Source organism: Anomaloglossus baeobatrachus, chromosome 6 (genome assembly GCF_048569485.1).
Source record: "Anomaloglossus baeobatrachus isolate aAnoBae1 chromosome 6, aAnoBae1.hap1, whole genome shotgun sequence".
In the NCBI taxonomy this organism is placed as follows: domain Eukaryota; kingdom Metazoa; phylum Chordata; class Amphibia; order Anura; family Aromobatidae; genus Anomaloglossus; species Anomaloglossus baeobatrachus.
This window is the reverse complement of record NC_134358.1, coordinates 116545524-116559706: the sequence shown is the minus strand read 5'-3', so window position 1 is coordinate 116559706 and position 14183 is coordinate 116545524. Positions and strand designations below refer to the sequence as shown.

The 14183-nt window shown below is 48.8% G+C and overlaps 1 protein-coding gene across 1 annotated transcript in view; it reads right to left on the bottom strand.

Annotated features, from left to right (window-relative positions):
- The window catches only part of PREX2 (phosphatidylinositol-3,4,5-trisphosphate dependent Rac exchange factor 2), a 582180-nt gene that overhangs the window by 416843 nt on the left and 151154 nt on the right, over positions 1 to 14183 (bottom strand). The window contains exon 3 of the mRNA XM_075353190.1: positions 707 to 829. Within this exon, the coding sequence (XP_075209305.1) occupies positions 707 to 829 (123 nt within the window). The remainder of the gene's footprint in view (positions 1 to 706; positions 830 to 14183) is intronic.

The following is a 14183-nucleotide window of genomic DNA, read 5'->3' as shown; positions in this document are numbered from 1 at the left end:
GATCTATTACAGAAAATGCACATATGGGTGTTAAATATTTTATTTTTCTTTGTTGAGGAACTTGTTTAAATGTGGGTCTTACTCCTACAAAAAAATATATAATAGCAGATTAGATCATTTATTTTATTCTCTGAACAACATGATCCAAAACTGTGTTCAGCTGTGAAATTGGGAAATATTTTTAGGATTTCTGCTCATCTAATAAAATATTCTATAGGGCTAGACAAACTATGCCTTCAATAATATCGGACATTGTCCCAAATAGAGCTCCCATTAAGATGGTTCTTGGGTTGAACTCAGACCACAGGGCTGCGAGGTGCAATGGTCACAACTGTGCTTGCATTTTTACACAAATTTAAGAAGGTTGACCAGAATTTAACTTTTTTTTCTAACAGTAATAATCATCTAAGTCCCTTGCCCCTCCAGAGGTTCCTTCCGGTCTTCGTTGACTTCATTGCAGAGATCATATGCATCTACGTGACTTCAGACTGCTGAGGCCAGGGACTGGCTGCAGTGGTAAAGTATGTGATATCTGCAGAAAAGTAAAGAAAGACTGGCTGGAACCATTGGCTTGATGAGGATGATCTATAATTTTCAAAGAAAAAAAAAGATAAATCCTGGACAACCCATTTAAAAACATAAATATTGAGGAATCAATACAACTTAATGAAAGATAGACATCATATAGATATGGGATCCAACTTACAAATTGTAGAAAGGAGATTCCAACGTCTTGATGAGCGTTAAGTTCTGGATGCAAACATTCCTCAATGAGGAATAAAAAGTCTCTGTGCACCATGAGAATGTCCTCAATGTTGGAGAATAACATCTAGAAAGATCAATGGTATACAGTTATATAACCATTTTCTTGTAAGAACGTGTTATAAGATTCCCAAGCAGTTATTGAAGAAACACAGCAACTTTAAAGAGTCATCATTTCTTTTCATAGATACATTTCGAAATAGTAATATGACTAATTAACTTTACAAGGAAAAAGACAAGAAATATAATACTCTGACTATCCTCAGCGTTTCTAGTTGAAGACAGAGGGATTGGACAGGGTAATCTGTACCGTACCCAATCCTTTCTTCTCCAGTAAATTTACAGTCTCCAGAGAAGACTGACAGCCACCTATCACATTTTCTTTATTAAAATGATCCTGTTCCCTGTCACTAGTATATGCTTATGAGTAAGTAGGAATCATAATGACTAAATAAGTGCATTGTTTGAAAGTATTTGGGAAAATGTAACCTTTATAAAATTGTGAAATATTAACTTTATATAATATAAAGAGTTTCTCCAAAATGTAATAATAAAATGTATTATTCTACACCAGTCTATTGGTGGCTGTCTCTATTGGCGGCTGTCTCTTGTATTGTTCATACGAGCTGATCTAATTTCATACAAGCCCTTTAAAGATTATGTACAATTTCACACAGAAGGTTTTTTTATTGTTCAATTGCTTCCTAAATACAAAGTTAAGCAGCTTTCTAAATAGTAAGCATTAAAAATGTTCTACCATTCTGCTGTCGCAGAGTCTAAAGGGTGCTTTACACACTGCGACATCGCTAGCGATTTTGTGAGTGTTAGCACCCGCCCCCGTCGTTGGTGCGATATGTTGTGATCGCTGCCGTAGCGAACATTATCACTACAGCAGCGTTACATACACATACCTGTTCTGCGACGTCGCTGTGCCCGCCAAACAATCCCTCTTTCAAGGCGGAGGTGCGTTCGGCGTCACAGCGACGTCACAAAACGGCCGTCCAATAGCAGAGGAGGGGCGGAGATGAGCTGCTGGAACATCCCACCCACCTCCTTCCTTCCTCATTGCCGATGGACGCAGGTAAGGAGATGATCGTTGCTCCTGCGGTGTCACACATAGCGATGTGTAATGCCGCAGGAACGAGGAACAACCTCGCTACGTACGAGACAACGATTTTTGGTAAATGAACGACCACTCATATACCAACGATTTTTGACTCTTTTGCGATCATATAAGGTCGCTCCTGCCTGTCACACGCTGCGATTGATGTCGCTAAAGGCGCCGGATGTGCGTCACAAACACCGTGACCCCGACGATATATCGTTAGCGATGTCGCAGCATGTAAATGGCCCTTTAGTCCTTTATCTAGCTGAGTGCTTTGCAAAACTGATCTCAATCCCTCATAGCTCCTGCTCCTGGTTTTGCATTCTTTCTCTGCTCCTCATTTTAGTGAAGGTTGCTTTTCCACGATCAGTGTTAGGCCTAAGGCACACTGTATGAAAACCGGTGCGAGTGCAGTGCGATAAAAAAAAATCGCATTCCACTTGGACCAATATTAGCCTATGTGTGAGCCATGAGCGATTATTTTCTCAGCCCTAATCGGACCGAGAAAACATTCGCAGCATGCTACGGCTGCAATGAGATCCTTGTTTCTCTCACACCCATTCAAGTCTATGGGGCGAGAAAAAAAAAAAATCGCACTGCATTCGCGGTACAGAATGGAAATAGCTAGCTACGGAGGAGAGAGGGACATAAATTCCTCCCTCCACTCCGCAGCAGCAGCCCGTCCCTCCTCAGTGCCCTCCCGCCCGCCCCTCACAGCTGAGGTCTGCTCGCATGATCGGACCTCAGTCGCTGGGACACTCGCATGACACTCGGCTCTGCTGTACTGCCAGCGTGAGCTGAGTGTCATGGGAGGGAATTGCAGTAATCCCCGTGTGGCCCCAGCCTTAGCAGCGTTTTGGATGCAACATGCTTCAGCTGCAATCAAACAGCTGCAATGTACAGTACAAGCACAATGGTTTGGATTTCTAAAAATCCCTCGCCCACTGTGCATGTTCGGCCCGCAGCAAAAACTGATTTGCGGTGTGGCTTTCCTGAGCTGCAGCATGTCAATTCTTTGCTGCGGAGTCACAAGCGTCCTCCGTAGGGAGAACACAAGTGAGAGATCGCAGCGCCCCAAACCCTGATCGTGGTCACAAGCAGCTGTGGTCTCCTGCGGTCTCCTGCAGAGGAGACTCGTGACCCCGCAGGTCAGGACCTGCCATGTCCATGATGCAGCGGGTCCTGATCGTTGGCATGTACCCTTAGGGATAGATGTAGGGAGGGAAATGGTGTTATGCACAAATCTGCAGTGGAGATGAGAAAGTATTTAAAGACCTATGGAGAGCAGAGAAACAAATCTTTAGAACAGAACAGCATTTATATAGGAAATCAATACAGTTCTGGATCTGTGCTGATATAAGAAAACAGATAACTACAGCAGGACATTGGATATACGCACACATCATATCCAGCCTATATTACTGGGAAACACACTCCCACGAGAAAAAATCTGAAACTTGGATCAGGCTAAAAACTGCATATCAGCGTGTGACACTGGTTAATTTCACTTCTCAAGCAAGCCGTGAGACAGAAGAATCAAGAAGTCTAGGGTCAAACACCAAGAGTGTACATCAAAGACAGAGAGGCAAGACAAAAGAGTAAACAGGTCAGATCAAAACAGTGTGGATAGAGACAAAGGGGCTAGGCAAACGAGTAATCAAAGGCAAGGTTCAAGATCAGGCAGCAAGAGATCAAAACAGCAAAACATGAGGCAAACACTCCACAGAGCAAAGCTACGACTGATAATGGTGTGACCATTGCCAACCAACTAAATAGCCAGGCAATCACCCTGAAAGGTGACATCTGAAGAACATCCAGCAGGTTCAGCCTGTGGACGATCTTAAAAACAAAACTGACAGCTCTGGCCGCCCCTGCAATCTATTGTTCCGCCGAGCTGCCGCTCTCTGCATCCCTAGGACACAGTGAGCAGCAGCTTCGTGACACAGAGGGTCTAGATCGCACCCTGACAATTAGAGGAAATAACTGACATGGCTTTTCGGTGATGCTGTTTTTTGAGTTTATAAGTTGAAAAAATGCATAAAATTATTAAAATAAATTGTAATTACAAATCCCCCACAGTTTTATGCAAATCCCTTTCCAGTCAAAACTTAAGTAACAACTTTAAATCTTTTTCTTTTTCCCTATAAATTTACAATTATGGAAGAAATTCAGTAAAGTGCAGAGACATACACATCCCCTAATAATCCGACATTCAGTAAGCTCTGGCTCCAGGTGTAAGATAGCTGCACTATACTGTATTTCTGTATACTTTCCATATATTTGCTTTCTAATGGACTGAATGATGTGTCATAAATGTATTTTAAATTCCCTGTATTTTCCTTACACAGGAGACGCAGACCGTGCAGGAGGGTATTGTATATTCTTTGTATCAGAATGTGCCTGAAAAATCACCTCAATATCCACATTGCTCTCCCCAGAGTCCTGATAACGCCGGGAGAACATAATATGTGTCGGCGCTGGATATATAGCACTGGAGAGGCTGCATCACAATCAGATAAAAAGATTAATGCTCGGGGAGCTAAAATGTATTCTGCACTAAGTTGAAGAATGCTTGCACAATGCATTGTATGCTGAGGGCAGGGAGCATTGCAATGAATACCAAGTAAAGAAAATAAAGAAAACATTTCTGACTGCTAGTGGGATTAAAAAGAAAAAACTGTAACTCAGATACTTGTTATCTAGCATTAAAGGGAACCTGTCAGGTCCTGTATGCACCCAGAACCACGAGCAGTTCTGGGAGCATATTGCTAATCCCTGCCTACCTGTCCCTGTATATAGTAGCATAGATAAAAAGATCTTTAGGAAAAGTATTTCTAAAGATCCTTTATGATATCCTAATGAGCGCAGGGAGTAGTCGCAAAGGTGTTATATCCCCCGACTAGTCCGCCCTCTTAGCAGGTTAACAGGTCCACAGGGACATACTAACATGCTAATCAATGCCCAGCATTATCAGCTGTAATGCATGTACCTGTCACCGCTTCAGAACGCCGAGTTTAGGGTCAGTGTTCATGATGAGAAGTCCCAGCACTTCTGGTCATGTGCACTATGAAGCTGAGTGTACTCAACCCGGCTTCAGAGAGGTCTAGTTCACATGACCAGAAGTGCCGGGACTTCTGATCATGTGCATGGACCCTAAACCTGGCATTCTGAAGTGGTAACAATGGACACAGGTAAGCGCATCACCCCCAATGAAGCTGGGCATTGATTAGCTTGTTTGTACGTTGCTGTGGGCATGCTAACATGCTAAGAAGGCGGACTAGTTGGGGGATACGAAAAGCTGCAGATAAGGATTTGGCTTTACCCAGAAAGAAACAAGATAGGATAATGAAACTTTACATTTACTCCACATACTATCCACTGATGTCAACACATTTCTTCTTCTTACATTGGTATTCCAAGTTCTGTAAGCCTATCAAAAAGAAGGATTTCGGTTGTGCCTTACACCAGGCATCCGTAGCAGTCATGGCAACTGAAATGGTGTGACATTTGGGACCCTTGAGATGTTTCTACAGGTTTGTAAACAGATGATAGGTGGAGGGAGCTAGATCTGGTGAATAAAGTGGGTGGTCAACCAGCTGGAAGCTCTGCCAATTTTGCCATGGTCGCTTGTGCAGTGTGAGCGGTGGTGTTGTCTTTCAGGAATAAGATTCCTTTGGACAGCTTGCCACACCTTTTGGCCTTCAGAGTTGCCTTTAATTGGTCCAAAGGTTCAGTGTAATACCTTGCATTGATGGTGGAACCCTTTTCAAGGTAGTCTACAAGCAGCACGCACTCCTTATTCCAGAACACAGACGCCATCACCTTAGTGGCTGATTTTTGCACCCTGAACTTTTTTGGACGAGGAGAACCACTGTGCCTCCACTCTTTTGACTGCGCCTTGTTTTCAGGGTCATGCAAGTAAATCCAGGTCTCATCCATAGTGACTAGTCAATCTAGGAAGTTCTTATCAGTCCGGAAACGCTCACAAATGGACCGGGATGTTTTCACTCACATGCTTCTCTGATCTGTTGTCCAACATTATGGGATCCAAATGCTATTGCTATTGCTTTAGCTGAAATTCGTCGATTCTCCAGTATGCAGTTGTGCACAACATCGACGATCTCCTGAACAACAACCACTCTCAGTCGCCCAGTATGTTCCTCATCATTGGTGCTGAAGTGGCTGTTTTAAATTTGACAACCCAGTTCTTAACTGTGGAATATGAAGGGCATTGATCACCCAATGTCTGCGACATATCACCATGAATATCCTTTACGGACTTTCCTTGCAGAAACAAGAAGTTTATCACTCCTCTGCTCTCATTTTCTGTGAATAACGCATTAGACTCTGCTGTTTTGTTTTCCCGCGTGCGTAGAACACTGTTGCCATAAACAACAAATACAACATTTTGAACACATATATTAGACACATAAGGCTTTCATGTGATGTAAGCCAATGTCCAGGAAGCAGGAATCTACGGCTGACACCATCCAATATTCCAATATCATGTGCAGTTAAAAGTAGCGGGGAGAGAGCCGAGTGCAGGCCCCCTAATGAACGACGGCCGTTTTGCACGTCCTTGTGCTTCTACGGGTCCCTAAGGACGTGCGAAACGGCCGTCGTCCATTAGGGGGCCTGCACTCGGCTCTCTCCCCGCTACTTTTAACTGCACATTATATTGGAATAAAGCACTTTGGAAAATTGGATGGTGTTTCCTGCTTCCTGAACATTGGCTTGGATCTTCTTTCCTCTGTCTACGTGCACCGTTGACCATTGTTTCCATAAGGAGGACTGAAGCTGACCTATAAACCTGGCTATAAGGTATTGCACGGTTTGGTGCAGAAACCGCCTCTGCATAGTATACGTGTTTCATGTGATGTAACATTCGCTATCATAGAAACAAAAAAAGATCACAAAGCCAAAGACTTATCAGCAGCCCCTTGTATAACTCCCTTGCGACTAGTCCCTCCGCTCATTTGCATATCATAAAGGATCTTTAGAAATACTTTTTCTAAAGATCCCTTTATCTATGCTACTATATACAGGGTCTGTTAGGCAGGGATTAGCAATATGCACCCAGAACTGCTCGTGGTTCTGGGTGCATATTGCACTGACAGGTTCACTTTAAAGACTTGACAAAGGCATTCTGGATTATTGGACAGTTGGAGGAAAGAGTTTAGAATTTCCCTGCAAGAATAAAAAAAATCTACATAATTGAAACAAAATGCATAAAACATATTACTAACTAAATACGGTAAATAAAAATACGAGAAACCATGGTATCATTTTTCATTCTAAGCACAATAAGCGAATTTATTATTAGTAACATAAATCAAAAGCAAAGGCTTTATGGTTACTAGAAGACTGCAGGTTCTCTAATATGTGGCTAGTTTAGATATCCAAGCAATGAAGTATTAAATATATATGAAATGTTACAGGATGTCTCATAAACAATGCAATTCCATATGTTCTTTTCTACACTTTAGAAGGGCAGTGAGCCCCATAGGGGTGAATGGACCCCATGACGATCGGGAGGGTGCAAGGTTAGGAAAGGGTTAATGGGTTTGCATGGGATGGGGGATATGTGGGAGTACAGGATTGGTAGAAGGGAGCTGTAAGGGGATTGGGGGGGAGCAAGGATGGGGTGGGGTGTTGTGAGAGGTATAAGAGAGGGGGGTGTACTGATCACCTCCCCTTTCGTCGCTTGATCTCTGTGTCCCAGGACGTACTGCTGCCTCCTGCCATGGCTGCCCTTGCTGAACTGCTGGAGATGGTGCGGGGGGCCTCCGAGGTAGTAGGAGTGGATGCCCTGAGGCAGCAGCTGGCAGCGGTCTGTGGGGCTGGAGCGGCGCCGCCTGCCGTTCCAGTGCCCGGGCCGATGCTACGTGCTCGGCGGGCGCGACCGCCGGAGCGCTACTCCCCCAGCTGGAGGGGGAGAATACGATCAAGGAGCCCCTGCGGGGACCCTCCGGAGCAGCGGCGGAGCCCTTCCACTCACCTAGGGGAGCAGCCGGCCACCGGGAGGAATCCGCGTCGGAGATCCCGTGGGTTGGGGGTGGGCGGAGCCTCGGCGAGGCCCACTTCCGGTCCGCGGCCTGCGCAGCATCGGACCGGAGCATGGATGACGGCAGCCCCCAGTGATGTGCCGGCTGGGGGTGGCGCTCGGCGTGCCGGATTGCCGGAGGAGACTCCCTGCAGGCCGCAGGGGAGAGCTACAGGACGGAGGACGGGAGCGGATGCGCGTGGCGAGGTCAGGAGATCAGAGATGGGGTACGGTGGCCCGCAGGCACAGAGGAGATCGGTAGTCACGGTCCCCCCCGGCGAGGAGCGTGCTGGGGGAGGGTCCCGGCGAGGAGCAAGCTCGGCACGGCCTTCCTGCAGTCGGCAGGGAGAGAGCCCTCTGAGGACGGCAGGAGAAGTGGCGGCGCAGCAGGATGGCACGACTACAGCGAGGAAAGACGGCGGCAGGGCGCCACGGCGGGAGAAACGGAAGAGGTCAAGCAGGAGTCGCCCGGACGAGCAGGGTGCGGTGACCGTGGGGGTCGACGGCCGCCAGGTGCGGGCTGTCCCCTCGCTGGTCCCCCCTGAGGATTTCGGCAGCGCATCTGACTCCAGCGAGGAAGAAGGAGCAGCGGCGGGTCGGACGGAGCGGCAGCAGGAAGATCGTGGCACGGCTGTTCCGGGGTCGGCGCAACGGCAGCCTGGTGAGCAGACAACAGAAATGTTTCATGCTGTGGGTAGCGCGAGCGGGGGCGGGGGTTCCGTCGCGGGACGCGTTGCGCTGGGGGCGAGTGCGGTCGGGCAGTCTGGTTTACCGGGTCCGGAGTTTTGGGGGCAGCTTATGGGGGTGTTGCAGGGGTTGTCTACGGAACGGGTTAGTCGGACTGGGCCTGGGGCTCCGGTGGGGGCGTGGGTGGGCCCCACGGAGGTGGTGCGGACAGAGGCGCCGGTGCGCGAGGTTGCGGCGGGGGACCCGACCTCGGCGGCAGGTACGGGACAGGAGGCAGGTGGGGCGGCTTCCGGGGGCGCAAGTAAGGAGGCGGAAAAGGAAAAAGAAAAGGAGGATGAGGTTGTGCGCTTGGATGATAGGGCGAGGAGTGAAATTTGTGTGTTTTGAAGGTCAGTTAGGGGTTCATTTGAAAAAGGAGGTGAGGGAAAAGATTTGGAAAGGGGAGTATGTGGAAATTTTTTCCCTGCTTCCCTTGGAAAAGTTTAATTTGGATAAGGTAAAGCCCAGTGATACAAAAAAGGAGAAGGAGGATGAGGAAAAACGGAGGTATAGGTTGATCCCGAGGACGTTTACTAACTGGCTACAGGCCTTTGCGATCTTAGCCAGCGTGATCGGGGAAAAGGAGCCGGAGCATTGTTCCGCCCTATTTGGATATATGGATGCGATAGGGGAAGCGTATAGAGTATACGGCGGTTTAGGGTGGTTGAGATATGATGAGCAGTTCCGGCAACGGAAGGCTCTGCGGCCGGGAGTCCAGTGGGGCCACAAGGATATTTCTTTGTGGATGCGGTTAATGACGGCGCCGGTTCAGCCCTTTCGAGGGGGTGCCGGGAGCCCGGGTGCGAGCGGCGGGTCCTCGGCTGGACAGAAAAAGGGAGCTTGTTGGCAGTATAAAGAGGGACAGTGTAAGTTCGGGGCCTCTTGTCGGTTCAAACACGAGTGTTCCGGATGTGGAGGGTCCCACCCTCTGGCCAGGTGCTTCAAGAAAGGGAAAGGAAAGGCGGGGGATGGGTCTGGAAAAAGGGAGGATGCCAGTGAGGGTCGAGGCGATGCTTCCCTATTTAAGTAGATACCCGGATGTTCGGGCGGCGGAGTTGTTGGATTGGGGTTTTACGGAGGGCTTTCGGATTCCGTTTGAATCTGAGGCGCCGGTGTTTCGCCCGGGAAACCTGAGGTCCGCAAAAGAACATCCGGCGGTGGTGAAGGAAAAGCTGCAGAAGGAGGTGGAGTTGGGAAGGATGGTGGGCCCATTCCAGGACCCGCCATTCTCCAATTTACGGATTTCCCCCCTTGGGGTGGTTCCTAAGAAGGAGCCGAACAAATTTCGGCTCATTCATCATTTATCTTATCCGGCGGGATTGTCGGTGAATGATGGGATATCACCGGAATTGTCGGCGATATGTTATGTATCGTTCGATAGGGCCTTGGAGCTGGTAAGGGTAGCGGGGCGGGGGGCCCTGATGGCAAAGGCGGATGTGGAAGCAGCTTTTCGTTTACTCCCGGTGCATCCAGAGAGCTTTCATCTCTTGGGGTGTATGTGGGATGGTGAATACTATGTGGATCGTTGCTTGCCGATGGGCTGTTCCATTTCGTGTGCTTATTTTGAGGCATTCAGTACGTTTGTGGAATGGGTAGTCAAGGAGGTGGCAGGAGTCCATTCGGTGATTCACTATTTGGATGACTTCTTTTGCGTGGGTCCGGCGGGCTCTTCGGTTTGCTCCTTGTTGTTGTTCACGTTAGAGCGGATCGCGCGTAGCCTGGGTATTCCGTTGGCAAAAGACAAAACAGAAGGGCCGGTGACGGTTTTATGTTTCTTAGGTATCGAAATTGATACACTGGCAATGGAATGCCGGTTGCCGGAGGGGAAGCTGTTGGATTTGAAGGCGTCGGTGCGGTTTTTGTCTCAGGCCAAGAAGGTGCGGTTGCGCGAGTTGCAGTCAGTGCTCGGAAAATTGAATTTCGCTTGTCGCATTATGCCGATGGGGCGGATATTTAATAGGAGACTGGCGGGCGCAACCGCGGGGGTAAAAGCTCCGAATCACTTTGTCCGAGTGACAAAAATGATGAAAGGGGATTTGTTGGTGTGGGAGGAGTTCTTGGACCGGTACAACGGTCGGACCCTTTGGATGAGCGAGGCAGTGTCCAATAGCCAGCTGGAATTGTACACTGATGCTGCTGGGGCGACGGGTTTTGGAGCAATTTTTCAAACGCGCTGGTGCGTGAGAAAGTGGCCGCAGCGTTGGGTGGAAGCAGGTTTGGTGAGGAATTTGGCGCTGTTGGAATTGTTTCCCATTATTGTGGCGGTGGAGTTGTGGGGCCCTGTTTTTGCTGGAAGAAGGGTTTGCATGCATTGTGACAACATGGCGGTGGTGCATTCCATCAACGCACTGTCGGCAAAATCCCCGCCGGTTGTGGGGTATTTAAGGCATCTCGTGTTGCGTTGCTTGGAGTTAAACATTTGCGTGGTGGCTCGGCATGTGCCTGGGATTCACAACGAGGTGGCTGATGCGCTATCACGGTTTCAGTTTTGCAGGTTCAGGAAGCTGGTGCCGGAAGCGGACGTGGAGGGAGAACCTTGCCCGAACTGGCTGTGGGACCTGGCATCGGTATAGCATTTGAGGGAATTCGGAGATCGGTGTCTGAGGCTACTTGGTGCCGATATCAGGCGGTGTGGAAGGAATGGACAGAGTTGGAAAGTAGGGAGTTCATTGAGTCGGGTTACAAGGGTCGAGTATTGGGGGTACTGATGTTAATAAGTGGGGATTTTTCGGAAGGCAGGTCGGTTTCGGTGATTAGTTGCAAGTTGGCGGCGTTGGCCTTTTTGTTCCAGATGCAAGGGGTGCGGGACGCAACTAAGGATTTTCTGGTGCGACAGGCAATGAAGGGTTTTCGGAAAGGGGCTCAGTCGCGTGACTCTAGGCGGCCGGTGTCATTGCCATTGTTGGTTCGTTTAGTGGGGTGTTTAGGGGAGTTATGTTCGTCTCCTTATGAGCGGGTGTTGTTTTCGGTAGCTTTTGTACTGGCGTTTTTTGGGGCCTTTCGTATTGGCGAATTGGTCAGCCCGACTAAGCAAGCGATGGGTGGTTTGCTGTTGGGTGATGTAATGCTGGGGGAGGATAGAGTGGAATGTCGGCTTCGCTTTTCTAAGACGGATCAGAGGGGCCGGGGGCGCTTAGTAGTGTTGTTCGCTTTATCGGGGCACCAGTTGTGCCCAGTGTTACATGTGTCAGAGTTTTTAAAAGTGCGCGGCGGTTACCCTGGTGTTTTTCTTAGACATGCGGACGGATTGGCTTTGTCGCGGTATCAATTCAATGCGGTGCTGAAGATGGCTCTAGCAAGGGTGGGGGAGGAGCCACGTGAGTACGGGTCTCACTCTTTCCGGATTGGGGCGGCAACGGAGGCCGCCAGGTGGGGTTTGAGTGAGGACTGTATCCGGCGGATTGGGAGGTGGGAGTCTTCCAGGTTCCGTTTGTACATTAGGCCTCACTTGGTCAGGTGATGGTCAGGGGTGGGGGATTCAAGGTTGGTGTTTGATGCCGGTTTTGTGGGGCAATTTCTTGTTCTGTTGCTGTTTTTATTCGTGGTCTTTGTATTTTAGGTCCATGTCTTGTGTGGATCCTCGGGCACTCCTATGTGTATTGGGGAGCGTTACGGGCGGATGTGCGACGTGACGGTCGGCAGCTTGGAGTGTCGGTGTCGGAAGCTCGAGTAAAGTGGCTCGGAATTCGGGGCATGACCTGGGGTAGAGTGCGCCCTGAGGTGGCTTATTATAGCCGGATGGATCGGGTCCCTGATGTGTTAATTTTGCATGTGGGGGGGAACGATTTGGGAGTGAGGTCGGCGAGGGAATTGAAAAGGGATATTAAGCTGGACCTGTTGCATTTGTGGAGGGCGTTCCCGGGCATAGTTATCGTTTGGTCAGACATTATAGCTCGGACGCAGTGGCGTTTTGGGAGGTCGGTAGACCGTATTAATAGGGCCCGGAGCAAGCTGAACCGGGCTATTGGCAGGTTTGTGGCGAGAAATGGGGGGTTGGTGGTGCGGCATAGAGAATTGGAGGAGTCCACGGAGCAGTATCTGAGGAGAGATGGGGTTCATCTGACTGATGTGGGTCTGGATTTATGGATGTTGGGTTTGAGGGATGGCCTAGAGCAAGCACTGGGGGTGTGGGGGGCTCGGGCCAAGTAAGGGTGTCACTTGGCCGGCCTGTGGCGGGGTGATAGGTCCGTCTGAGAGGTTGGGAGTACCGACAGTCGGTTGTTTGGTACGAAGTCGCTCAAGGGGAGTGGCTTCGGAGTGGATGGGAACTTGTGGGCGGAGGTCCCGCAGGTTCTGGGTAGGGGTAATTAACGATGGAACGTTGTTACCCCTCACCTTGGGCCGGGTGATCACGGCCGAGGTGGTCCTCTGGGCCGGTTTGGAGGTTACGGCCGGGGGGTTAGGAATGATGGTTTGCCTCTCGGACGGATCTATCGGTGTTTCTGGTTATACGGGTATATATGTATAAGGTTAAGTTGAACAATTGAGTGGCATGTTGGGCCACGAGTTTTGGTATACATATATACGGTAAAATAAAACTGTGGCCATTCCTGCAATAAAGTCGTGGTTCTCGTCTTTATTTAGGGAGATATAGTACGGGGGGTGTTTCTGCAGGATAACCTGCTTATCCCTTATAGATGCGTCAAGAAGGGCAGTGAGCCCCATAGGGGTGAATGGACCCCATGACGATCGGGAGGGTGCAAGGTTAGGAAAGGGTTAATGGGTTTGCATGGGATGGGGGATATGTGGGAGTACAGGATTGGTAGAAGGGAGCTGTAAGGGGATTGGGGGGGAGCAAGGATGGGGTGGGGTGTTGTGAGAGGTATAAGAGAGGGGGGTGTACTGATCACCTCCCCTTTCGTCGCTTGATCTCTGTGTCCCACCCGCCCGCCCTGATATATAATTTTTATGTATATGTTTATAAAAAAAAAAAAAAAAATAAAAGATTAAAAAAAAAAAGTGAAACGGTGATGGTTTTTTCAAAAAAAAAAAAAAAAATTTATAAAAAAAAAAAAAAAAAAAAAAAAAAAAGGAATAAAGGTGAATACAAGGTTGAGTTGCTAATCTATTGTTGTCACAGCGGGGTGATAGGTCCGTCTGAGAGGTTGGGAGTACCGACAGTCGGTTGTTTGGTACGAAGTCGCTCAAGGGGAGTGGCTTCGGAGTGGATGGGAACTTGTGGGCGGAGGTCCCGCAGGTTCTGGGTAGGGGTAATTAACGATGGAACGTTGTTACCCCTCACCTTGGGCCGGGTGATCACGGCCGAGGTGGTGCTCTGGGCCGGTTTGGAGGTTACGGCCGGGGGGTTAGGAATGATGGTTTGCCTCTCGGACGGATCTATCGGTGTTTCTGGTTATACGGGTATATATGTATAAGGTTAAGTTGAACAATTGAGTGGCATGTTGGGCCACGAGTTTTGGTATACATATATACGGTAAAATAAAACTGTGGCCATTCCTGCAATAAAGTCGTGGTTCTCGTCTTTATTTAGGGAGATATAGTACGGGGGGTGTTTCTGCAGGATAACCTGCTTATCCCTTATAGATG